At 45.9% G+C, this 26069-nt stretch overlaps 1 protein-coding gene across 1 annotated transcript in view; it reads right to left on the bottom strand.

The window, feature by feature from the left end:
- Nucleotides 1-24323, bottom strand: part of AFAP1L1 (actin filament associated protein 1 like 1) — a 73252-nt gene extending 48929 nt beyond the window's left edge. Inside the window, exon 1 of the mRNA XM_083718995.1 lies at nucleotides 23547-24323. Within this exon, the coding sequence (XP_083575121.1) occupies nucleotides 23547-23574 (28 nt within the window). The 5' untranslated portion in view covers nucleotides 23575-24323. The remainder of the gene's footprint in view (nucleotides 1-23546) is intronic.
- Nucleotides 24324-26069: the final 1746 nt, after the last annotated feature.

Raw genomic sequence — 26069 nt, forward strand, 5'->3', positions numbered from 1 at the left:
GGGGCAAATAATGCTTTCCTCAATGCTGAAGACATTGGGGAAGAACCCCAACATAGGTCTTAATTTTCCTCAAGGCTGAAGGCCAAGAGAAGGGAGAGACCAGCTTCTCCCTAATTGCCTCATGCATGCAATGACAGTGCTACCAAATCATATAAACAGAGACAGAGTGTTTTTACAGACATTGCTATTTCTGATCTTTGTTTGTTTGTTCTCTGGCCGCTTTGTAGATGCGCCTAATTTGACGTTTCACATTCTGTGCACGGAATTGCTCATTTTGAGGATACAATAACAGGTTGTTTTAAAAGTTGTTGGGGGGTGGGGTGGGGAGGGAGCTGAAACTATAAATAAACTTCTGAATGAACATATTCTCAGGTATACAAGGAAAACGCCAATTCTTTGAATTTCCTCAAAGAATTAGGCAAGAGCCTGTGCAAAGATTCGAAGTAAATGCATCATATGTCATATGCAGCACAAAGCATTACAGTGGTACCTCAGGTTACATATGCTTCAGGTTACATGTGCTTCAGGTTACAGACTCCGCTAACCCAGAAATAGTACCTCGGGTTAAGAATTTTGCTTCAGGATGAGAACAGAAATCGTGCTCCGGCGGCACAGCAGCAGCAGGAGGCCCCATTAGCTAAAGTGGTGCTTCAGGTTAAGAACAGTTTCAGGTTAAGTACAGACCTCTGGAACGAATTAAGTACTTAACCTGAGGTGCCACTGTATTGGGGCTTACTGCATTGAGTCAAAACCTAAGCATAGGCTAATACTGTCTACTTGGCTCCAACTCACTGTGACCAATATTTGGTGTACTTCTCAATGTTAAGCACATATTTATCTACCTTTAATCTTTTTTATTATTTATGCTTTAGCACAGAGTTAATTCAATGCAAATATTAGGAAAAAATGGAGGAATTGTGTGCTCTAGGGAGGGGAAGAGGAAAATAGCAGGATTATGTGAAAACTTTAAAGTTTACAACAGGAAATTCCCCTGAAGAAGCAACTATCTTGTTTTTAAGACAGGGAAGGGTCCTACTGGTGCTAACTCCACTATTACACAACACATTGTCTGAATATGGGAAATATATGCAAACCATAAAGAAGTACCAATGAACTAAAACACAGGAAGCTACCTCAGATCAATTCAATGGCCCACCCAGCTCAGTTTTGTCACTACAATGTCACCCTCTCTCCAGGATTCCAGCAAAGAGTCTTCTCTCTCAGACCCACCTGGAAATGATGGAGGTTGAACCTGGGATTTTTGCATGCAAAGTACAGTGGTACCTCAGAAGTCAAATGGATTCCATTCTGGAAATCTGTTCAACTTCCAAAATGTTCAGAAACCATAGCACGGCTTCTGATTGGCTGTGAGAACCTCCTGCAGCCAATCTGAAGCCACGGAAGCCCCACTAGATGTTCAAGTTCCAAAGAATGTTCACAAACTGGAACACTCACTTCCAGGTTTGGGGCGTTTGGGAGCCAAAACATCGGAGTACCAAGGCGTTCTGGATCCAAGGTACGACTGTATGCACTTCACCACTGAGCTACAGCTCCACTAACTGGCTAAGAGGTCAAATAGTAAGGCTGCACACACACATTTAAAGTATACAGAGTGCAGCAGAACTCTGGATAATATCCAGTCAAGGTTGCCTCCAGTGTTTGCTGCTCTGATCAATCTGTAGAACCCTAGCTTTCAGCAAGTGTGACTGATTATGATTATTATTTTTAAAGTGCATAACTGCTTTGGAAAGGAAGAGTTAAACTGCACACATACCATACCTTTAAAGCACATGATGCCCCTCCCAAGAATCCTGGAAACTGTGATTTGTTAAAGGGACTTGGATTTTTAACTGTGAGTGGACAAAACTGAAGTTTGCAGGATTCTTTTGGGTTTGTGTCAGGTGCTTTAAAGGGATTGTATTGGTCAAAGCAGTGAACACTGGAAGTAAGCTTTGCTGGATATTATTCAATGTTCTGCTGCACATCCACTGGAATATAGGACACTGATGTCCTATGTACACAAACTTGTCTCCCAGGGAAATTTAAACGGTGTCCCTGCCAAAATTTAGGAGAAAAAAAATGAAGTTCATTTTTGTGATGTCCCCATATCCATGAGGATGATAAAAATAAAGCCAAGAAAACCAGACTAGATGTGCTTCTATTTGCATTCTTGGATATCACATTTCCAAGTGTTCTGCGGTAAAACATGAGCCCATTTTAAGTCTTTGTTATTCTGTTCCGTTGGTAAATTCCATTCTACACATTTCTTACTGGCGAAGGTGCAAGGAGCTCCGATTTGGTCTACCAGTTCGGATTTTGCAAGGCTTAGATAAATAAGCTTGGAAAGGAACTGAGGTCTGGCTGCGGGGCATGCATGAACTGCGATTGCTAGATAAAAGCAGCATTTAATTGCCAACAACATTGTACAGGAAAGCTCAATCAAGGAACCAAATGCTTAGCAGCATGTTTGGCCCAACTGCTCAACACAAAAACAAAGCCAATAGATTTTAAAAGCTAATAGAAGTGAGGTCAGCCCTAAATGTGGGAGGGTGGGCGTACAGCTCTACCACTCACAATATGGGTCCTTTAAACGCTACCATAGGATGTCATGGAAATATAAGAATCTGCCCTTCAGTGAGTTCAGATCATTAGTCCATCTAGCTCAGTACTGTTGACATGGACTGTCAGTAGCTATCCAGAGTTTCAAGCAGGGAACATACCCAGCCCTACCTGGGGTGCTGGGGATTCAACCAAGGGCCTTCTGCCTGAAGAGCAGATGCTTTGCCACTGAGCTACAGCTCCACACATGTCCATCATGTACTGAGCCCATGGCCAGAAACTGAGCGATCACAACTGGTTGGTTGCCCAGATGTTCAGAAGCTGCTCATGGATAAACAGCTGCCTACGGCTAGGGTGATGTTTATTCCCCAGGGGTGGGGAACCTGTGGCCCTCTAGAGGCTGTTGGACTCCAAATCTCATCATCCCTGAACATGGGCCATGCTGGACATGCTGATGGGAGTCAGAGCCCAACAACATTTGGAGACCCACGGGTTCACCATGCCTGGCTTAAAAATTACCCTTTAAAGGGGCAACACTAAACATACTGTATTTACAGTGAAGTAAATCCTATTTAGCCCAGTGGAACTTCACGGCATGTTGTTTTAGGTCAAAACCAGAAGTGTGCATGTATATTAAACAACATGGGCTCACAACTTTGGCTCTAAAGCTGGAGTGGGAAGGGGGTTCTTCTTATACTTTGGGAGTGTGCAGGGGAAGAGAGCAGAAACCACCAATTCTCCACCACCTTACAACCCTCAGCTTTGCTGCTTTAGCATGTTTCTCCAATGCAAAAAGGAAACAGGGAAGGAGAACAAGTCTTAAAAACAGACATTGTACATGGAGGCAAGGTGGGGAAGCCAAAACCTGCGGTCACATGTTTGTGATTTTTATTATTATTACTTGCATTGCACTTTTTACTACTCCTGTTAGGCATGTGCCATATGGAGAACGATGGAATATGCATGGAAATATATATCCTACACATACACACCCATCTCGGACCTTAAGTTGCTCTTTTTTGCACCCCATTCCCAAAGCATTCACAGATGAAAAATGGGAGGGGGGCACCTGCAGGCTTGTAACACCCCTATTCTCACACCAAGGATTGTTCTCCTAACTCCCCAGCACCTCCATTACCGGCCCAGTCATTAGACATTTCTGTTCACTGAACATAACATTCACTTACTTCCCAAGATAACATTTGCTGATTTCATAAGGAAGTCGGTCCAGCAGCAGATTCCGGAGAAGGGTGTGTTAGTAGTAAACGGACCATAACCTTTTCTCTTTGACACACACATTAAAACTGTTTAATATCACAGTGGATCTGGCTGGACTTATTAGATAACAGCAGCTACTCAAACATATTTCGCAACATTTGCTGCAGGGATAGAAAGTTCAGGGGTGGGTGAGTGGATGGAAGGAAGGAAGAGAAGCAGGTCACCGACATTTTTGTGTTCATGTGTATCGTTGTGTACATTCACACATGTGTGTGCTGGAGCAAAGATGCATCTCTCCTACTCAGAGATAATTCTGGAGGCCCCAACAACATGGCACTGAGCCCAAGTGCACAGGCATGCATTCAGTACCCATGGATCCTGAAGGGGCAAAGGGGGTCTCAAGAATGTGCAGGCTAACCCCACCCCCAGATACTGATCACGCACCCCAGATAGCAAGTGATCTGCATCAGTCTGAAGGGAACCATATGTGCACAGCTGGGACTCTCCCTGATGGCACAGAGTTCCCATTCCCATGGAGGGACCCTTACACACATACACCTGCACTCACATTGGCAGAAGACTATTGCGTGCTGGGTTTGTGTGTCTGGCTAGCACATTTGTGTTGGCTTCACTCGAATGAATGAGGCTAGGCTGGGTGTTCAGTATCTACAGGTACTAAACACATGAATAGGGAATATACTCTAGCAAGATACTCCCCCCCACCCCCGCGCAAGAAAAATCTCAGTACAGTAAAAGATGGAACAGGAACACTGTGGCATCTTAAAACAAGGGCCATCTGGGAAGCTAGGGATAATTGGTGAATATGAAAGCATGTGGCAGAGCCCAACTAGACAGCATAGATTTATAGCAAAAAATTGTAAACCCTGCTTCAGTTCCTGTGTATAAACTGCAACATCAAGATAATAGCTTCTTTTGAAGACTGTGTTGCAATGGTTACAGCATTCTGGGATAATAAAAGTTAGTTCTGTTGAAGGGTGAAAAACATGTTTTGAAACATCAAAACAGATGCAGCTTATTATTTTTCCCTTTTTTATTGATTTTATCCCTTCCAAGTTAGAAGAGAGCTGCTAAAGTCACCACTGAAGATTATTCATTATCAGCTATGCCCCGTATCATTATGCACGTTTGAGATGGGTTTTTGGAAGATGTCTGTGGGTGAATTTGTTTTATGTGTGGATATCAGTGCATGCTGACCAACACACAGTCTTCGCAGTAAGGCTCTATACCGATGGCATGATTATCACAACGACCATAGAATCTTATCTGCTGCAGCCTTCATCCACCTCCACAGCCATTGTAACATACCGCTTGTTATCTTCTGCCTGTTCTGCCATTGAGGACTTCTTGGAAGTTCTCAGTATAACATTGGGAAATGTTCACTTTCCTACCTGGGCAGTTATCCACAGGGGCTGACATTGATGCCAAAATCCAGCATTGCCTGAGCTCTGTGAATGCAGCTGAGCAAAGTGCAGAGTGTTTGAGGACCAGGACATTTGCAGAGAAACCAATATGCTTGTTTACAAAGCCACTGTACTACCAATCTTACTGTACGCATGTGAAACATGGACCACTTATAAACGCCATCTCCAACTCCTTGAAAGATTTCATCAACAATGTCCCTGAAAAAAAATTCATATCACTTGGGAAGACAGGTGAACTAATGTCAGTGTCCTGGAAGAAGCAAAGATCACCAATGTCGAAGCAATGATTCTTCAACATCAACTTCGTTGGACTGGTTGTGTTGATGGGATGCCTGATTATCATCTTCCAAAGCAACTACTCTATTCCGAATTTTAAAATGGAAAGCATAATGCTGGTGGTAAACAAAAGAGGTTTAAAGACTCTCTCAAGGCAAATCTTTAAAAATGTAATATAAACACTGACAATTGGGAAACGCTGGCCTGTGAGTGCTCCAAGTGGAGAACAGCCTTTACCAAAGGTGTTATGGACTTTGAAGAGCTCAGAAGAAGGCACATTTGGCAAACCCTCACCATGATCAACTCCCACCCAGAAACCTATATCTCCACTGTGTGGATCCAGAATTGGCTTCCACAGTCAACTATGGACACTTCTGTGGAAGACAATCTTACTTGGCTATGAGTGATCACTAAAGAAGAAGAAGAAGAAGAAGAACATCATTATGCAGGAGGATTGATTCATACGTTAGTCATGATATAAATATGTTTGCATTATTCATTACAATATAATGTCTCAACAATATCTGAAGGGTCACCGGTTCACCATCCCTGTAGTACACACTGATGTCATCAGTGGTGCTTTACTGAGTGACACATGAATGAATGAATGAATGAATGAATGAGAGAAAAGCTTATAATCTAAGCTTTAATAATGCGAAGATACAAATGAAGGCAAGGACAGGAGCTGAAAGTAAACAAATGACAACTATATGTTCTTAGTAAATCATGTTTTTAATTAGACAAGTTCTAATATGCTTTGAAAAGCAGTTTGAAAAACAACAACACTGTATGAATTCAGCAACAGTTAACATACCTGGAAATGGGCAGCTAGGTAACATGGCCTGTTTCTTCAGCACCGGGGATCAGTCTGTAACTTTTTACATATAATTATCCTAATGTGCAACGGATGCCACATAAAAGAGTGCTCACAAAATCCGACACAAGGGATCCATCTAGTTATTTAAACAAAACATTTACCCAGGAGGACACAACCCTACCCCCAGCAGTGAGATGTATACAAAATAAGTTAGATTCACACCACCAAGCTACACAGCTGGATATCAGTGGCAACCACTTAACATTGACTGTTTTAATGGTTTTAATTGTTGCTTCAGTCTTGTGTTCTATGAAAGAAGCCTTGAACTGCGATAATGAGGAAGCAACAGGGAAAGAAAATATTATTGGGTTGCTTAAAAGAATCTCTGAAAACACTTTTGTGGTTGGCTAACCAGAAAGAAGGAGCAAATAGAACTGAAAGCTTTCCAGCTGTTTAGCATACTAACAGCCCCAGGTCTTTTGAACTAGGTATTGTGGGGGGTGGGTGGGGGCAAATTAAAACATGCCACACTATGTAAGATGTCTGTTGTGTACCTTTACTAATAATGGGTTGTGTGAAAGGTTGATAGATTAAGCAATTTAATCAGGCCAATCATCTCCTGGTTGAGGTCTCAGCATCATAAAAGGGTCCAGAAGTTCATCTGTTTCCCATTGTTTTCATTGCATTTCCCTGTCATGTTACACCTGAGCAGCCCCTATTCCCTTATTCTACCTTCTGTCCTTTCCTCAAAACCGGTAATGCCTTCTCTAAACCATCATCTCCCACCACGATGATTACAGGTTGAGCATTCAATAGGGAAGGCTCAATATGCTTCATCGAATTCACGTCCAATCCTCCTTATCCTTAAAAAACAACAACATGTAAACTCTCCAGGCAAGGACTAGCATCACTTCTGTGTTCCAAACAGAATCATTGATAATATGAAGTAATGGCTATGCATTCCTAAAGACACCGAATTTACGAATCCTGTGAGTTTACTACCCCTTGCCACAGAAGGAGAATTGCTGGATACTTCAGTCTTCTTTTGGCAGTCTGCCACACAGCCTGTTTCAACTCACCGTAGCACTTTCCATTCATTGGTGGGGGAGAGCTGGGTAACCAGTTGTATTTTCCTTACTCCCTTTGTTCTGGGTTAGCCAGTATTTTTACACAGTTAACTCAGAAGGAGCTGTGTGTTGTCTCCAACACACAGCCAGCCAAGGCACAGAGAAGAGGAAGGGAATGTTGGGTGGGCTGCTGAATTATTTGCTGTGACCACTAGGAAGATAAATTTGGAAATGAGACATGGCACATAGATACCTGGAGCTTCCTAAATCACACCCTCCAACTGTCTGTGCTCTGAGGGGGCGGGGTAGGAGTGAGTTTTCCAGGGGGCAGCAAGGATTGCTATCTGTACAAACAGAATGCAGGCTGCTTTAGTAATGCACACACTGTGTACATATGTACACACAGGTGATATGGAAATTTAATTCAGTGTGTGGCCTCTGGGTTCTGGGTCGAAGTATTCTTGCAGCCCACTTGGTCGCAGAGATGGGAAGGTGCTGTATTGAAGGTATATGGGGGTGGGAGGATCTACAGCTGCTTTGAAATCAAATGTTATCAAGCCACACCAGCAGTGTATGCTCGATTTCAGCAGAACCCAGAACCCGGGTGATTTAGATAGGAATCTATGAGTATATTACAGCAGGCAAGCTCTTTTCTGGCGCATGCCATGACATTCTGCATAACAAAGGGAGCATCAAGGGGCTTGCAGAAGAGAGGGCCAACATGTCCTTTTAAAGAAACTGCCAGACCTGCTGAGTAATGTATGAAAACAAACTTTTAAGACCAAAGGAGAGAATGTTAATATTACTCACAATCTAGAATAAACTTGCTTTTCAAAGCCAAGATCTGGTGTGGGCCTCTTCAAAACAATCACTGTGGAGTAGAGAAAAGCAGCAGGTTTTGCAGGGCTTTGGCGCCCTGCCCTGCCCAGAGATACAGGAGATTGAGACACAAAGATAGGAGTGCCCAGGGGAGGTTGGAGAGCAAAGCCCAGAGCCGCTCAGTGGACCAGAGCTGAAGGGGAAGCCAGGGCGGAAGGACAGACCCCTGATGGAAGGGGGAAATGCAATCTCCCCCTCTGTGGTGTTGTTTTCAAGCTCCCCCAGCTGAAGTTCCCCCACAAGCCCAAGGGAATGGCATTTCCTGCTCTTGGGCACTCTCTCTTTCCCGAACTGAGATTGGTTTTGGGAAATGGGACAGTGTAAATAGCTTATGAATAAAACCCACAGACAAGGGGGGAAAGGGCCTTCGAAGAGCCTCCAGGAAACTGTGGCCATCAGACAGGAGAGGCATTTATATCGACAGACAAGCTAAACAGGAATGGTCGAATGAAGATGCAATCCCGCCCCCTCCCCCCAAAAAAAGACAGAAGAAGGAGACAGTTTTGAGACCCTTTCTGGGAAGGATCATGATTCCCCCTCCAAGTGAGAAAGAGAAACTGAGGCAGCCTTCAGTATGGGTAATATTTTATGCCTCCCAAAATGGGGTTGATTGGCTGGCAAGTACATCATTTCATATGTTCTTCCATTATTTTTTCCACCAGCTGAGTCAGAGCCAAGGACTCTGGGCCTGGGAGCCATGATCCAGGTCTGCAGATAATCCAGAATCCTAGGTAAGATACCTTGGAACAGGGGGGCACAGAACATAAGAGGAACCTGCAGGATCAGGCCAGTGGCCCATCTAACCCAGCATCCTGTGCTCATAATGACCAACCAGATGCCCATGGGAAGCCTGAAAAGCAGGACCTGAGCACAAGAACACTATCCTGCGTTTTCCAGCAACTGGTATTTTATTTGGAAGCATGATGTCTCTGACCATGGAGGTAGAACATAGCTGTTATCGTGGCCAGTAGCCACAGATTTTTGGCAGGCCTTGATCATGAGGACCTGGCCTCTCTCCCTCTATGCAACTGATATGCATGTTTATTCTGAAATAAGGGCCATTCTCTGCAATGGTCCTTCCAGCTAATTGTCTCTTCAGGACTTGTACCACAATCCTCTGCTCGTCTCCATAGCTCCAAGATTCTGAAGCTGAAGAAGGGGAGCAGGGACTTGTTTTGATGTCAGTTGTCTAAGATGCTCCAAGCACATCAGTGTCCCAGCACTAAAATGGCATTTTCCCCATCACTGAAGCTGAGCACAGCCTGGAGAAGAGGAGATTAAGGGGTGATATGATAGCCATGTTCAAATATATAAAAGGATGTCACATAGAGGAGGGAGAAAGGTTGTTTTCTGCTGCTCCAGAGAAGCGGACACGGAGCAATGGATCCAAACTACAAGAAAGAAGATTCCACCTAAACATTAGGAAGAACTTCCTGACAGTAAGAGCTGTTCGACAGTGGAATTTGCTGCCAAGGAGTGTGGTGGAGTCTCCTTTGGAGGTCTTTAAGCAGAGGCTTGACAACCATATGTCAGGAGTGCTCTGATGGTGTTTCCTGCTTGGCAGGGGGTTGGACTCGATGGCCCTTGTGGTCTCTTCCAACTCTATGATTCTATGATTCTACAGGATGATCCCTGCTCTCTCCAGAGCACCAAGCCAGAGAGGAGGGTTTGGGACTTTTTGCACCACCCTCACCATAAGGCGATGAAATGTCCTGGTGAACAGTGGGACCATGACACGGGAAGAAAGGAAGTGGCAGGGACTTGAACCCTTTGCTTCCTCCTGTGGTCCCAGCTGAACCCCCTGCATCTGCAATTTGCAATGCAAGGGGCAAGAAGAGAGAATCTCCCATAGGAGATGTTTTAAATCCATGCAAATTGCAGGCACGGTGTGTGTGTGGGTGTGTGTGTGGGTGTGGGTGTGTGTGTGGAGACCGGGACCTCAACAAGTGGAAAACAACAGCTAAAGTCCTTCTGCTCTTTGGATCCCAAATGCTAGGTATTTCTGCCAGAAAAAATCCTGCACACAAAGAGCATAAGATGTAGTTGGTGCTGTGGCCATTTCAGTAGCCCCCCCCCCAGCTTTGAAGCATTGCTGCCCTCTTCAAAGAGAAGGGCACAGCAAGAGCCAAAGAGCCACAGCTTCCCAGAGTTAGCCAGAGCTAGAAAGCTCTCCAACAGCTCCCAAGACACGAGTGAAACATCTTTCCGCTACAGGAACTGCAAGAACCTGGATGCAATACCAGGAAATCCTGCTCTGGCTGATGCTTCCTCAGAGCATCTAAAACAAGAGCTCCACCCAACTCATCAGGATTACTTTAGTTCAGCCTGCTCCCTCCCCCACCCCCACCCCCCAAATGCTGTTGCTGAATTGGTATCTTAAATGTTATCCAGTACCACCAGAAACCTGGATCAGAGGTTTGACTTGTGCAAGTCTTTGGCTAATTATACTGACTTGCTGCATTCTAGCAGTCTTATCCTATGACTCTCCAGTACTGCTATAGTACGGGCTGCAAACATATACAGTGGTACCTTGGTTCTCGAACAGCTTACCTGTCAAACAAATCAACTCCCGAACGCCACAAACCTGAATGTCCAACGCAGCTTCTGCTTGAGTGCAGGAAGCTCCTGCAGCCAATCAGAAGCCGCACCATGGTTTTCGAATGGTTTCAGGAGTCGAACGGATTAAGTTCGAGAACCAAGGTACCACTGTACTCACTTGGGAGTAACTCCCGCTGAATTTATTCGATCCCACTTCTGATTGGGCATGCATAGGATTCCACTGAAAGTTCAAATGATTTCAGCTGTACATGCCTAACTTTGGAAACTGACTACTTTAAAAAATGCTTCATTTTGACTGGATCATGCCCCAGGTTCTAGCTCTCATGGCTGTGGAAACAGGTGTGGAAGTGTACAGGCAACACTAGGAGAAATCTCTGAAGCAATCCAAATTTTTGACTGCTTTTGATGCAGGAGACTTCAACAAAAAGTACAATAAAGTCCAGACACCCCAACCCAGAAGCAAAGGCAGGTTTGACAGCATGTGTGCATGGATTAAACCTCTGCATGGTTTAAACCACTGGAGGAAGAGTCTATGATCAAAAAGCATGCAGAGTTGAATCATGTTTACATTTAGATTCCCCCACCCCCACCCCAGTAAATGAAGCCCAAGGAATGTGGGGAGATTGCTTAGGTTTCAAAAGGTTAAAGAAAACAGAACTCTTTTGTGGCAACACAGGCTGATATGAAGACCACTCAGAAGATAGTGAGATAGTGGAAAAACTGGAATGAAGTGCTCAGCAGAAACTAAATGCTTTTGTTGGGGTAGAAAGCAATGTATACACATACACCCAGAATCTGAGCATAACAGTATAGGAGACTCACAGGATATAGTAATAGTACCCCATCTTTCTTTTCTTCTTTTTAATAAAGTTGGTTTCTAGTTCTCATGCTGTGAAAATGGGTTTGAAGGTATCTGGGCAATGTCAAGAGTTGTGTGTGTGTGGGGGGTTATTAAGATTTCTATCGGTGAAAGGCATCAGTGCCTCTTTTAGCTCATGGTCTGACTCAATATAAGGTAGCTTCCTAAGTCCCTTCTGCATGTGACAGAAGACTTGGGACAAGGCAGTCTCCAACCTCAAATACAGTGGTACCTCTGGATGTGAACGGGATCTGTTCTGGAGACCCGTTCGCATCCTGAAGAGAACATAAGAGGCAACTGTGCATTTGCACGTGCGCGGGTTGTGTTTTGCCGCTTCTGCGCATGACGTCATTTTGAGCGCCTGCGCATTTGGCAAAACCCAGAAGTAACGCACTCCATTACTTCCGGGTCACCATGGAGCGCAACCTGAAAATATTTAAGCTGAAGCGTATTCATCCTGAGGTATGACTGTAGTGGTTGGATATCCTGGATATTCAGGCCAGCCAAAATTCAAGAACCTCTCTTCAAAACACATCCTTTATTCCATTGTTTTAGGGAGCATCTGCCTGAGGGTTACTCTTTCCACTTGCCCCAATTAAAACACACTCACAAACTTTCTGAATTCAGAAGTGACTTCTGTTCATTCTCTCCCACCCCACCCCCCACCCAAATCTCCATTTCCTCCAAATCCCAGAAGGAATAATTTTGGAAACTTATTTTGACATAGTATTTCAAGTTAGGGCAATGCCACCACTTCAAGATCCTTGCCTTTTCCACTGCACAGATTACTACCAGGAGTCCGAAGCCTCCTTATCTTTCTTTTCTGCTATATATGACTGAGCAGCACAGGGCATCCCACACAGAGACCACACGTTCCACATAGCCCTTTTGTCATAGCAACTTGGAAAAAGGGTGTGAGCTGCCCTATGGCTACCCCCTTGCCTCTGATGGCTCATTGTAATGTGATCTGTTAAGAGAGGCTCTCCACACAGAAGCCTGGATGGCTGCAACAGCTGTGTAGTAACTAGAGACTTCCCCCTGTCTCACCATATGGTGGTGGAGTATGCAAAGAGAAGGAGTGTTCAAGTCCCTCAGTTGTACTCCATTTGATAATTCCAGGCTCAGCTGAGTGAGAATAGGACAAGAGCACACACACAGTCTCTCTATCTTAAGCCAAGTCCAGCCCTTCCATTTCCACCCACTGCTGGATATTCAGGTGCAGCACCAAGGCCACAGGTTGTGACGGCACTTCCTGTCAATACAGCCTGTCCTTTGCTAGGGAGATTAGCTTCTAACCTCTCCACAAGCAGTAACACGGGAAACTTGTGTGCAGATCTGTTGAACAAGGTTATAGGAATTTTCCCTGGATGGAAATCTAGTGCCCTAGATACGCTTACCCTAGTTGAGTACCTGCCCTGCATATCCCATTGTGGACCATCTTCTTGCCCACTTTCTCCTCTAAGGAGGGAACTCAGTGGTGGCGGGTGGGCAGGCTAGCTAGCTGAGCTTTAAGAGGGATGCAATCAATTTAAGAGGGTTCCTCAGTCATGGTGCTTCTGATGATACAAGACCACATAAGAATATTGCAGTACCATCCAGAAAGGGTTGAGTCTCAGTGCTAGCCCAAAAGCGTGGTTAGCAACCATGCCATTTTTGCTCCAGTTGCAACAGTGCACATGCAACAGTTTATAGGATCAGTCCCAGATCTATTAAAGTGAAGGGCAAAACACATCTGGGACGTCAGCTGCAGAAATCTAGATATTCCAAGCACATTGTCATTCAGCATATTTCCTTGGAGTTTTATGCCTGGCACTCATCACTGAACACAACATACAAGAAGCCCATTCAATATACATTTTTGGTTGCCAAAAGGGCCTATTGTAGCTCTTCAGTAAGCAAATCATAGAATTGTAGAGCTGGAAGAGATCCTAAGGATCATCTAGTCCAGCCCCCCTGCAATGCAGGAATATGCAGCTGTTCCATATGGGGATCGAGCTACAGCCTTGGTGCTATCAGCACCATGCCCTTACCAGCTGAGCAATCCTGTTTTATCTGTGTTATCAGGAGATGAACAAGAAATTCTGCCCCCGTCACCTACTGCAGACGGGCAACAGTCAAGTCCGTCAAGCAGCGTTAGAAACTGGGATAGAAAAGTTAGGAGCCAAAGGGCTCCTGGGACCTGGGTTGTGGGTGCCAAAACAGAATGTCTAGTAGCCATTGTGGGGTGGGGGGTGGGGGTCAGCAACACTTTTTATTTATTATTTTGATAAGCATGAACTAATATGCAATTCACATAAGAGACACACTGTCGATATCACATTTTTATCAGAAACTGTTGATACATGTTTAATTTGTTGTTTATAATAAAAATATTGGTACCATATGCAGGGATTTATGTTATGCAAATTGAACCATGTAAAGAGAAGAAGGGAAGTTTTTGATATTTTAAGGTTGTTTAAATGAATATTCTAAATTGTAAAACAGAAAATTTAATATATATTTTTTAATGAAATGCTTGCAAATTGAGAATCTTTAAGTGCAAAATACACCTGGCACCCTGCCATCAAGCCACATGTTCCCTCTGAAAACTGTTGTTTCCAAGTTACACAAGCTCTAGAGATCAATTCCATTTCCCCCTACTAGATTGTGCAGCATCCTGAGGGAGAATGAATCAGTCACTAATAGCCTGAGTGTGGAAATGGAAAGGGGGCCCTGGCTGGAGCTTTGCTGACTGGTTTCAATTCAGCGATTTCCACTGCTAAAAAGTCAAGCTACTGGAAGCTCAAGTGGCGGCTGGTCTGTTTGACAAGGGAGCAGCTACAACAATAATCAGAAAGCAATGCTTGAGCAGCCCACAAGTTCCCTCCCTCCTCTGCCTGTATCTTGACATTGGATTTTCAATTATGTCTGGGCTTATTTCCATATTTCCTTTGTTCCTATCTAAGCACAGCTGATTGCAAAGATAAATTGCTCTCACATATAAATGACTATAATTTGCACCACGCAGGCCCCGTGCTCAAGCGTTGGTGGAAGAATGCAAAAGGCAGAGGAGGTGCAGAATCGTGGTGATGTGACTCATGTCATCTGCACAGCGGTGATGAAGGTTTGGATACCCTGAGGTCTGCAGGCACAGAATCAGAGGCAAAAGCTGAATGGGAATTCTCTGGCAGGTCTTTAAAGAAGGGTGTCACAAAATCAAGGGTCAGTGCCAAACTTGAGGAACCTGTGACCACGTGTTGTTGGACTACAATCCCCATCAGATTCTGCCAGCATAGCCAATGATCAGGGGCGATGGGAACAGCAACAACTAGAGGGCCACAAAATCCCCAGGCTTGGTCTAGGCAGTAGAGATGCTGTGTGCTGCAGTGGTTGGACTAGGTAGGGCCTGGGAGATGAGAGTTCAAATCCCCACTCAGCCATGAAGCTTACTGGGTGAACTTGGGCCAGACACAGTCTCTCAGCCCAACCTGCCCGACAGGGTTGTTGTGAGAATGAAATGGGGAGATTAAGAGCCCACCACTCTGAACTCCCTGGAGGAAAGGTGAGATACAAGTGTAAGAATAAATGAATTAAATGCAAACAGGGTTGTGCAAGGGGTAGCCCATCCACGAGGATGCGAGACTGGAGGGAAGCAAACACTTTGATGAATATGGCCTCCATTTAATGCTCACCTTCCTCCACAGGACCTGGGTGAGCACCTTTACTCAAAGCCCCAAACCCCACAATAGGGCAAAACAGAGATCGGGGAAATGGTCTCAGTTCCTTCTCAAAACAAGAGCCTGCTGGATCAGGCCAGTCTAGTATCCCAGGATCCTGTTCTCATAGTGAGGGCCCAAGCACAAGTGTAGTCTCCCCTCCTGCGGTTTCCAGCAGCTGACATTCAGAAGCATGGCTGCCTTCTCCTTCTTTGCCACGTATTATAAAGAGCTGCCCCTGCGTTGATTCTCCTTCCATTGCAGTGACTCAGTTGTCAAGAGATAGAATTGCAGCAATGCAGGGGAGGGCTGCTCTCTGTAGCAGCTGGGGGTGCGGTGATCCCATCCCCAACCCTCTTTCACAACACACACCCTTGAATTTGGCTGCATTTTAGGAGAGGGTGGAATTCCCAAAGTGGATTTTAGGCAGAAGATCAAGAATGATTCAGGATTCCGCCCACCCAATCCATGTCACCCTTTCTCTGTGGCAAGGCAGGCCCACAGGCTGCATACTGGTCTGAAGTGATCACACACAAGGAACTGAAGGGTTCCCCGTGTTATGTCGCTTGGCTCTTGGGTTAAAACATACACACGGGACTTTGCAACAGGAAGAAAATTTGTATGTAATATATTTTTAAAAACAACTGAAATACTAAAGAGCCTGACTGTACAAGCAAAGGGTGCTGTGGACAGGGATACAACTTTTACAAGTCTGTTGTTGTACAGCACTTGACCACACTGTGGGTTCCATCACATGCACCCATGGGAATCAGAGGGCACATTGATAAGACACAGTGTGTTCTCTACTGTAACTCACAGACCCTGGGGGAGAAATTAGGTTGAGGAAATAGTGGTGAGGGAGGACGAGTTACCTCTTCACTCTCTGCATCAAGATGGCTAGTCATGGATCTCATCCCTTTGGTCCTTAGACATCTCTCACACAAGGGCTGCATACCAAAACTAAAGTGACAGGTAGCCAAGCTTTGGAATCAGCTTGCAAGCACCTGCAGGGAGTCTGGGAATAATGTAGGCCAGAGTAGCCACACTAGCCCTGGCTTTGATGTTAAACAGGTCACCCTCTTTCCTAACATGTTGGGTGTTTAAGCACCCAAGGAGTCCAAATGCACCACTGCACCAGAGAAGATTTCCCATAACCTATGGTCTTGTTAGTCACATGCTTTGGCCTGACCCAGAGGCGTAGGAAGGGGGTGCAGGGGTGCGGTCCGCCCTGGGTGCCATCCTTGAGGGGGTTACAAAATGGCACACCATGGGGGTCAGCACTTACCATGGGGCCTGGCTTGCAGTGCGCCCGAACCACATCTCTCTCCTGGGAGTGACATGGTGACACAGTGGCTCGAGGCCCCGCATTGCCCAAAACGGTAGTGTGGGGCTTGTGTCTGCCAGGCAGACTCCGTGGGCAGCGTACCACACCGAGCCACCCCTTTGGGCGGATCGCCGCAGTGCCCCCTTGCAGTGCCCCCGTGCTCAGATTGCTCTGCCCCCGCCGCTCTGGGTGCCGGAGCAGCTAGCTACACCCCTGGTCTGTCCTTTCAACTCATATAAACTGGAGCGGGTAGTTGTCTCCACTCTGCTACAATCTATGAGTATGCTCAGGAAGTGAGTGACAGCTGGCTAGCAGAACCAGGACTGTAATGGAAGGATCAATATTCACGTCCAATCATTCTCAGCAAGGATCCACAAACGCATTCACTGTAGCCACCATTCAACAAGCACCCCTTCCCTCACCTCTGACTTTCTGTTGCACTTTGGATGCACTCAGAACTTCTAAAAAGATCAATGGACAGGTAAGACTGCAACAGAAATCCAGCAGGATCAAATCCAAGGGCCATCGAGTCCTGCATTCTGCTTCCCAGTGGCCAGCCACATGTCTCTTGAGAAGCCCACAAGCAGGGCATGAAGGAAATAGTCCACTCCCACCATAGCTCCCCAGATGGAACTTCAGTTCTCATGCCAGGCCTGCAGCTTAGGCAACAGAAAGAGTCTCATCACCAACTTAATTCTGTTCTGCTGTTTGAAGGCATCACAGACACGACTCTCCCTTTTCCCCACATCTTCTGTGCACACCAGAGGACTCAAGGGAGGGACAAGACTAATGGTGACCACAACATGTTGGCCAGATGCCAAGGCCACCCAAAATATGTGGGCCCCGGCTTCTTTGTCAACAGCAAATAAAAATATATATGAAAGTCTGGGCTCAGAATGGTTTTTAGGGGGTGGTGGAACCTTGGGCTGTTTGAAGGCAAGTAAAAGACAATGGGCTGCTCTAGTTGTACTTTTTATTGTATATTCATGATGTTTTGTGCTCATGATGGTATCTGGACAGTAATACATAATTGTGCTTTCAATACTGTGTGTGCCTGCAAGTTTCTGGCAGACAATTTGCTTCCAATTGGTGCATTTCCCATAGTTTCCTGCTAAAATCCTGTAACTTTTCATACCACAAATGTTGTCCCCCCCCCTCCATTTTTGTTGTGCTATAGCTATAGCAAAGAGTGTTCCTGTGGATGACAATGTGCTAACCTTGGGGTGCACTGGAGAACAACTAAGAAAGTGGAATGGCTCAGTATAAATTCGCTATCATCACATCAACGACATGTTGGAGAATACACACATACACAAATATCCCCACCAGTCTGGAGGGACCCAACAGCATCCTGCAGAAACTAATGACTATGGCTAAGTGAGGTCCATTAATTTTAACAGATCTACTCTGAATTAAACTTAGTTGAATAACCACCCACAGTGACTTATCATCAGGGTGTACTGTTAAAAAGATGCCACAATCTATTCTTCTTAATGCATGACTTTCAAAGGCGAGGTCTGCCTGTTTCAAATGCTTAGCTCATTCATCCACAGTGATGCCAACTGGCTTCTATGGAAATGGGAGATACAATTAAGTACACAGACAGCAAAAGCTGCAATATTTTAGAGGGAGGGGAATATCTCTCAGGACTGAAGGGATAATGACCCAGAAATAAATAAATCTGAATTTGACTTAACAACTATTCCACCCACCTCCAGCCATTTTGCACAATATATTTGTGGGTTCTGGTAAGAGTATGGAATCCCTTTTCCTGTCCTGTAAATATTTAAATAGCTGTCAGACAAGATGGGACAGCATAGTCTGAAAAGTATTAAGACAATAGATTTTTTATAAACCGCATCACAGGCTACATGTCTGCACTCTGGAACTCAAAGGTCTAGGAGACAATAAGGGCCATTTAGCCGAGATTATCACACTTGGGCTACAGGCAAAAAACTCAGCCAGTTCTCTCTCCCCTCCCCCACTGCACTTCTGTTGACAACCATCACTTGGGAGGCTAAGGTGGTGTGCAGGCAAGTGTAGGGAAGCGGGATGAGAGTCTTCCTGCTCACTCTGAAGAACAGTCCTGGAGCCTTTTCTTTCCCTTCTTTCTTTCGGAGAATCATTAAGAAATCGAGAATGCGCAGCTCCACTTCTCAGTTATTCTCCTAGCTCCGGGATTGTGAGACCCTGTCAGCATATAACACTTCTGCTCATAAGAGCTGAACTGGTTGCTGATTTGTTAATGCACCAAGTTTAAGGTGCTACAATTGGTAACTGTTTGCTTAGGAGCAGTTTATTTTACTCCGCATGTGCCCATTGAACTGTCCCCTCCCCCCCCCCTGAGGAACTGGAACTGTTCTGGGTGCTCCAACATACTCGTTCCACACTTCTAAGATATGGGTCTTTTAGTGGGGCAGCACCTAAACTTTGGAACTCCCTGTCTATTGACATCAGGTAAGCATCTTCACAGGACATGGGTGGCACTGTGGGTTAAACCACAGAGCCTAGGACTTGCTGATCAGAAGGTTGGTGATTCGAATCCCCGCGACGGGGTGAGCTCCCGTTGCTCGGTCCCAGCTCCTGCCAACCTAGCAGTTCGAAAGCACGTCAAAGTGCAAGTAGATCAATAGGTACCGCTCTGGTGGGAAGGTAAACAGTGTTTCTGTGGGCTGCTCTCTTTCGCCAGAAGTGGCTTAGTCATGCTGGCCACATGACCCAGAAGCTGTCTGCAGACAAACGCTGGCTCCCTCAGCCAGTAAAGTGAGATGAGCGCCGCAACCCCAGAGTCGGCCACAACTGGACCTAATGGTCGGGGTCCCTTTACCTTTACCTTTAAGCATCTTCACTGTTTTCCTTTTGGTACCTGCTTAAAACGTTTTTGCTTAAGAAAGCCTAGCCAGACACGGGGACATGCTTTAATCTCTTCTTAGTCTACTGTAATTTCAATTATCTTTTAAGTACTTTTATAACTTGTTTTAAACTGTTTTTGCTGATAAATTTAGTATTTTTCCTAAACTGCTTACAGGTTTTCTTAGGATCGAGTGTTACATAAATTTTGTTTAAAAACAAAAGAAATAAGCACGTGCAAATTTATGTCTATGGGCCCATGCCTCAAATCTCTTAAGTCCCCAACATTGCTACTGCATCTCGCCATTATGAGGGGCATATTCAGTCCCATTTTACACATGAAAGCACCAAACCTAGGCCACTCTTTATGTTCTTCGGCGTTTATTTTTCATGAAGTGGATCATGCATTTCAAGATTAAGATTTTTCTCTGAGGGCTGGCTCCACTTTCTTCATGCTTGAAGGGACTCGCTCCGCAAGGGCACTAAGTGTACCATGTCTTAGCTGTTCTTCGACAGCAGACCTTTTTTAAAATTAAAAAATGAACAATATATGCACATCAGGTTTGTTGCCTCTAAGCAAAGTATGCACATGATTATCTGCAGACTTGGCTCATGATATTTCAGAAGTGGCTTTCAGCACTCAACAAGTTCCCCCACTGGGGAAGCAAGGCAGTCAGAATTCCCAAGAAAAACATTGCAAGAGGCATTCCCTTATCAACAGTCAGCAGAAATGCTTCCTGCTTCAGGAGGGATGCGAGAATGAAGCCGTGCCAAGCCCTTTGCCCAGCCTCAAGAGCTGGCTGAGTAACAGGATGCAGGCCCCAAGCAGAGCATGGGTTGGCCTCTGAATGCTCAACCACTTACAAGTGGGGAGGAGATCACTTCGTTTCCATAGAGGAAGCATCACCCATCCTTTTACATGGAGGAAAAAGGAGAACCCTTGACCTTCAGAGGATCTGCAATGGGCTGATGAGTTTCCACTACTCTTTAAAACATCGCAGGTCCCAAGATCACACTGTCACTTCTTATGTAGGGCAGATCTGGAAATGGGGAGTTCACTCTCCTTCCTGCTTCTCCAGCCATTCTGCGCCACCCCCTGCCCTGTAGCCAGGATGGTACTGGCATTCTCCCTCCTGTCTAGTGAGGCTTCTCCACCCTAAAAAAAATTGCAGCCCTCAGCAAAAGCCTATGGTGGACAAGTGCAGAAGAGGGTTTATTTATAGCCACAAATCATAGCAAAAAAAACAACCCCTTACTGAGACTGCCCCAGCTGCCCAGACTGCTGCTGGAATGTGTTCGCTGTATATAGAGGAGATATACATAGCATTTCCAGACACAAACAGTTAAGATTCCACTCTACACGAGTGTCCCACTTCATCGTGAGAAAGAGAGGTGAGAAGCAGAGAGGCATTGCTGCAGATGCTCTCCAAAAGAGGGGCCAAGAGGAACACACTTGTGGCACAGCACAGAAAACATATTACTATCATTATTATCCTGCTCCCCAAGTTTTCAAAGCAAAAGTTATAGTTCACTTCATTCCACTAACTGTGGACAGAAGCAAGACTCCTTTAGTTTTTCTTCCAAGAGAAACCAGGCCACAACACATTAGCGCTTGCAAAGCAATTGCACCTGCAAATAAGTTTTGTCATGAGTAAGTGTGCTGTGTCTCCTGCCATGACTCCTTTCCTGCTTTGTTCCTCTGCTTATCTTTCCCTGCATGTACTGAAAGCAGGTCAAGAACTACACAGGAATGAGCAAGGGCCACAAGAGGGGAAGATCTGCACAGCCACGTTCAGGACAGTAGCCACAGCTGCAGTATTCACTGGGTGGAAGCTAATGGGAGGCATGAGCACAGACTTCTAGAAAGCCACACCGTGAGCCCTCCAAGAGCCACTCCCAAGTCAAGAGCAGTGCTCTAGAAGTCAACTCTAGCTGAGTTCTGCCCACACCGGCCTTCAAACAAGTGCCTCTCTGCATAGCACCAACAGCTCAAATGCCATTCCTTATGCAGCTACCACAAAGGTAGCATTTAAAAACCAGCCCAGAAACACAGAGGAAGAGAGAGGGACTCTGGCCATGCTATGCTGAGGGAGGGCCATTGTAAGCCCTGAGGGAGGGCTGACACACAGGCCATTGTAAGAAACTGAGATATGAAAGCTAGGAGCTAAATGGCACCTTAAGCCTAGGTTATGGGTGCAACACCGGAATGTCTAGGCATGCTTTTTTATAACAAGAATATAAAGCTGAAAATGAATGAACTGCAGCTAAAATATGTTGTTCGTTTTTCACATGGTGTAGTCCTTCCCCTGCCCACCCCCCACCCCCCAATATTCTTAAGAGAGTCTCTTCTTCAATCTTCAGAGGAGCTTGAAGCTGGGAGACACATGTCAAAAGTCAAATCTTGTGCATCATCAACTGACATGGTGTGGTGACCACCACGTGATCGAGTCTAGACAGATCAATTAAGAGTGGATTCTTGTGATTTTTGGTGCTACCAAAACCAAGCTCATGTTCAACAAGACCCTTGTGCACACAAAGTTACTTGCTGATTTTTTATTTACTCCGTTTTTACTTTGATAATTCTTCCTAGAAGCTCAGGATGGCTTGCAAGGCTGTTCCTCTCCCATTTAATCCTCACAAGCAACCTTGTGAGGTAGGCTAGGCTGAGAGAAGGAAGGGGAGACTGACCCAGAGTCACTCAGTGAGCTTCGTGGCCAAGTATTTGAACCTGTGTCAACTTGCTCCTAGGCCAGCAATTTAGCCACTAAGCCACTATAAGGTGAGTAATGCCTCTCCAAAACAGCACAGCGATTTTAAAAGCACATATGTCCTGATACAGTCTATTTAAAGTGATTCATCCGCTTTCCCTCTCTCCACCACATGGAACACAAGAGGCTTCTCTCAACAGAATACTGTCTAATAACAGAGAAGGCTGCAACCCAGGGCACGCTGACTTGGGAGTAAGTCTCCCTGAACTCGTGGGATTTGCTTCTAAGGAAACACGCACAGGATGGGGCCCGAAAGGATGCCGATGTGTGTGTACAGTTCACAATTAAACAGCTCGCGGTGGTGTCTTGCACATGGGGAGTAAACAAAACAATCCCTCCTGGCCGTGATCGTTCTTACATTAGGTCTTAGGTCATCCTCGCTATCGGTGGAGTAACAGGGAAGAAATAATGAAGTCTGGAGGGAGCCAAGCAGATTCTTCCAGCGCAATTTGGCAACCGCGCGCGCCCACCTCCAAGCGCCCGGGTTACACAAAGCCCCATTAAGACAATGCCATTTACTAACCATTTTGGGCGCGTACATCTAGCTTGTGTTGTTATTTCTTTTTTTAATGTCTATCTCACGCAAAAGCGCTTTTCACCATAGATGTAAAGCTGTCCTACGATTATTCTCACACTTAAAAATATATAGATCAGAATCCCATTTGACCATCCACGTTCAAGCTTTCCAAACACTACTCCATGGAAACAAAACTGCGATCACGTCCCCCGCCCTATCGATTTCTAACCTCTCTCCGCCCCACCCCACGTTGAAGCACACAATGGTATATCCCCACGCGGAACGTGCCGTGAATGTGAGCACGCGTGGGCGTGGCACGCTTCATCTTCTGATCAGAATATCGACCGAGGCACAAATCAGCAGCGCGCGAGCCGCGACGGATAGCATGAATTAATATGGTACGCTCCGTCGAGCGAGGCTTTCTAGAGAACAGGTCTTATTTGCATGGGGAGATCTCCCCTAGGAACCGGGCAATCAGGAGCAGCTGACGCTACAGGGCTAAATAAACCGAAGATCTCGCCCCGCCAGGGGGGTCCCTCGAGGGCCCTGCCCTCGCCGCTTCCCAATTACGCGACAACAAGTGTTCGCCCCATCCGGAGCAAGCGGGCCCCGTTCCCCGACAATCCGATCAGACGCCCCCCACAGCATACCAGCCCCACTCCAGATCCAAACGACCGGATCGATACAGGCAGCCGCCATCTGGGCGTTCTGCTTACCGCTGAGCCTGTCCATGGTCCAGGGCATTAATGGGCGAAGGAGAGGCGGCTGTTCTCGCGGCGCCCGATTCGCTCCGCGGAGAAGACGCTCGCTCTGCGCCCCCCTGGCGAGCGCGCTCGGCTCAGGCGCGGACCAGCCAGATGGATGCGCCCGGCTCCTCCGGCACACAAACGTCAACCTTTAAACCGGCTCCCGCAGATCGCGCAGTCCCTCCCCGCCGCTTCCTCCGCGTCAGATACAGGGTCTTAGCGCCCTTCCCGCAAGACGCGCCGCTCCTCTCCCTTTGCTGGGCGAGCCTCCGCTGGGACAGGGGGCTCGGCTCCAGGCGCTCACCCCGCCCTTCCGGATCAGGTGCGGCCATCGGTATACAATGACAGCAGCCTCAAGAGCCCTGCTGAAGGGAAAGGCCCGCCTTTCTCTCTCTGTCTTTCCCCAAATCCTTTGCCACAGTAGCCTCGCAGTCAGCTGCTCCCAGTTCCAGGTCTGGCTCACTTGGGCACCTCCTTGGTCTTCTCTCGCACCATCGATTGGTGCCCCCCAGACACAGACGCTCACACGCACCTTTACGAGTCTAATTCTCTTTCTCCCCCTCATGCTAGGGTAGCTTTGCATCCATTTCTTTGTTTTATTTAATGGGCAGCCAGACGCCAAAGAAGGAAAAATAGGCAGTCCAAAAAGTTCATTTGTGCTGTTCAAAAAAAAATTTGCATGATCTTAAGTCAGTGATTCTCAAACTGCGGTGGACTGGCAATTCACCATCCCCTGCAATGTGCCATGGATTGGTACCATATTTGGTCCTGAAACAACCCACACAATCTGGGCTGTGGTGGAGTCACCAGAGACCAGCAGCCAATGGCTTGCAGACAGGCTCTGGTCCACGGACCAGCTCTTTGAGTTAGGTGAAGTAAAAAAACAAAAACTGACTGGCACCAATGTGAAAAGTAAATTCAGTAGCCCAGGTTCCCCTAGAACCCTGGAGTCTGATTGAGCACAGCCATTTCTCCTTGCGCTGCCCAAGGTCCTCCCAGCATTCCACTGCTATTCTCCACAGATTATCCACCAAAGCTTCTAATAGGAACGATGTACTAGCTGCGCAGCCTACATTCGCTCCATAAGACGCACACACATTTCCCCTTACTTTTTAGGAGAGAAAAAGTGAGTCTTATAGAGCAAAAAAATACGGTAATTCCTTTCCTGACATGTCACACGAAGTTGTCAGTGTCATGATCAGGGTGACGATGTGAGAAATATCCGAGGTTGCATTCTTCACAGGGACCTTATTGGGGAAAAGCTACATAAAACATTCAAACCTAAAAGTGTCATCACAGCACTTCTTAAGTTTTCTTCAATATCCCTCATTCCAAATAAAGCTTTGTTGGAGTTCGTGATGCCTGTAAGTCTTGACCATAACACAGTTCCGCGTTGGTGCTGTCAAGTTCTCAGCTCTGAGGATTTTCTCCCACTCTCTATAGGTTTCTGAATGTGATTCTTAAGCAAGAAGGCATTGTGCACACAGGAGAAAAATGCACAGGGTGAACTAAGCTACAATCGCTCCTAGGCAGTTCTAAAATTTCCTCTTCTCTCCAGATGCCTGCTATGTGATGTATGTAATAAAGAGATACTATACAGTATTTCAATAAAGTTGCCTGTTTCTGATATCAGTAACTGTGTGAGGTTGCTTTGTTAATTTTTCAGCTAATACAGTGATCCCCCCCCCCCCAGTTGTTGGTAGCATAGATCTAGAGCACTCTCTCTTGTGCTTATCCATTGTTTTGCTATTTCTAGTCATGCTGCCCCCAACATGGAGACAATTCTCTACGGAGTAACTCATTTTCTCCATCAGATATGAACATACTGTTCCATTTTGGATCTCCTGGACGACAGAAGCAAAATTAGAAGGGCTGATGGTGAACCCAAGAGCAGGTCATGAGGAATGGCCAGGTATATTAGTGTTCAGGTCCAAAATAGTGTGTCCTTGTTCAACTGATAAATGCTAATAGAAAATAATTAATAAGGTCAGAGTCTCTGGGAATAGACAATCTATAGTTTCCTTTCACAGGGGTGGTCTTCAACTTCAACTGTTTCAACTTTCATCACCCGCCTTCATTCTTGCCAAATCTGCTCTGGAAGGTTGGGGAGGGGGACCCAGAACAGTTTTAGAAAATGTATGGAGGGAGGGGGGGTCCTGTTGCACAAGCATAACTTAGTGCTACATTAGAGGCAAACCATAGTTTTTCTAACTTCCCCATAGCATGTAAAGTGAAATTCTTCAGAAGTTCTTTTTCATTCATTCATTCCTTTGACCAAAAGAAAGCAGCCACCACCATACCTCTGGGATGTGATTCACTGACCACTCAGCTTGGTGTAGGCTCACCAAATCATGTCTCCCTGATTTGTTTGATGGCTTGTCGCAACCTCGAAAGCTTTTTCACTTTGTGGCCAATCCTATTAACCTCACCCTCAGGCTAGGCGGTGGTCCAGGCATCCTGCTGGCCCATGAATCAGAACTGGAGGGTAAAAGT

Source organism: Podarcis gaigeae, assembly GCF_964106915.1.
Source record: "Podarcis gaigeae genome assembly, chromosome: 2".
Classification (NCBI taxonomy): Eukaryota; Metazoa; Chordata; class Lepidosauria; order Squamata; family Lacertidae; genus Podarcis; species Podarcis gaigeae.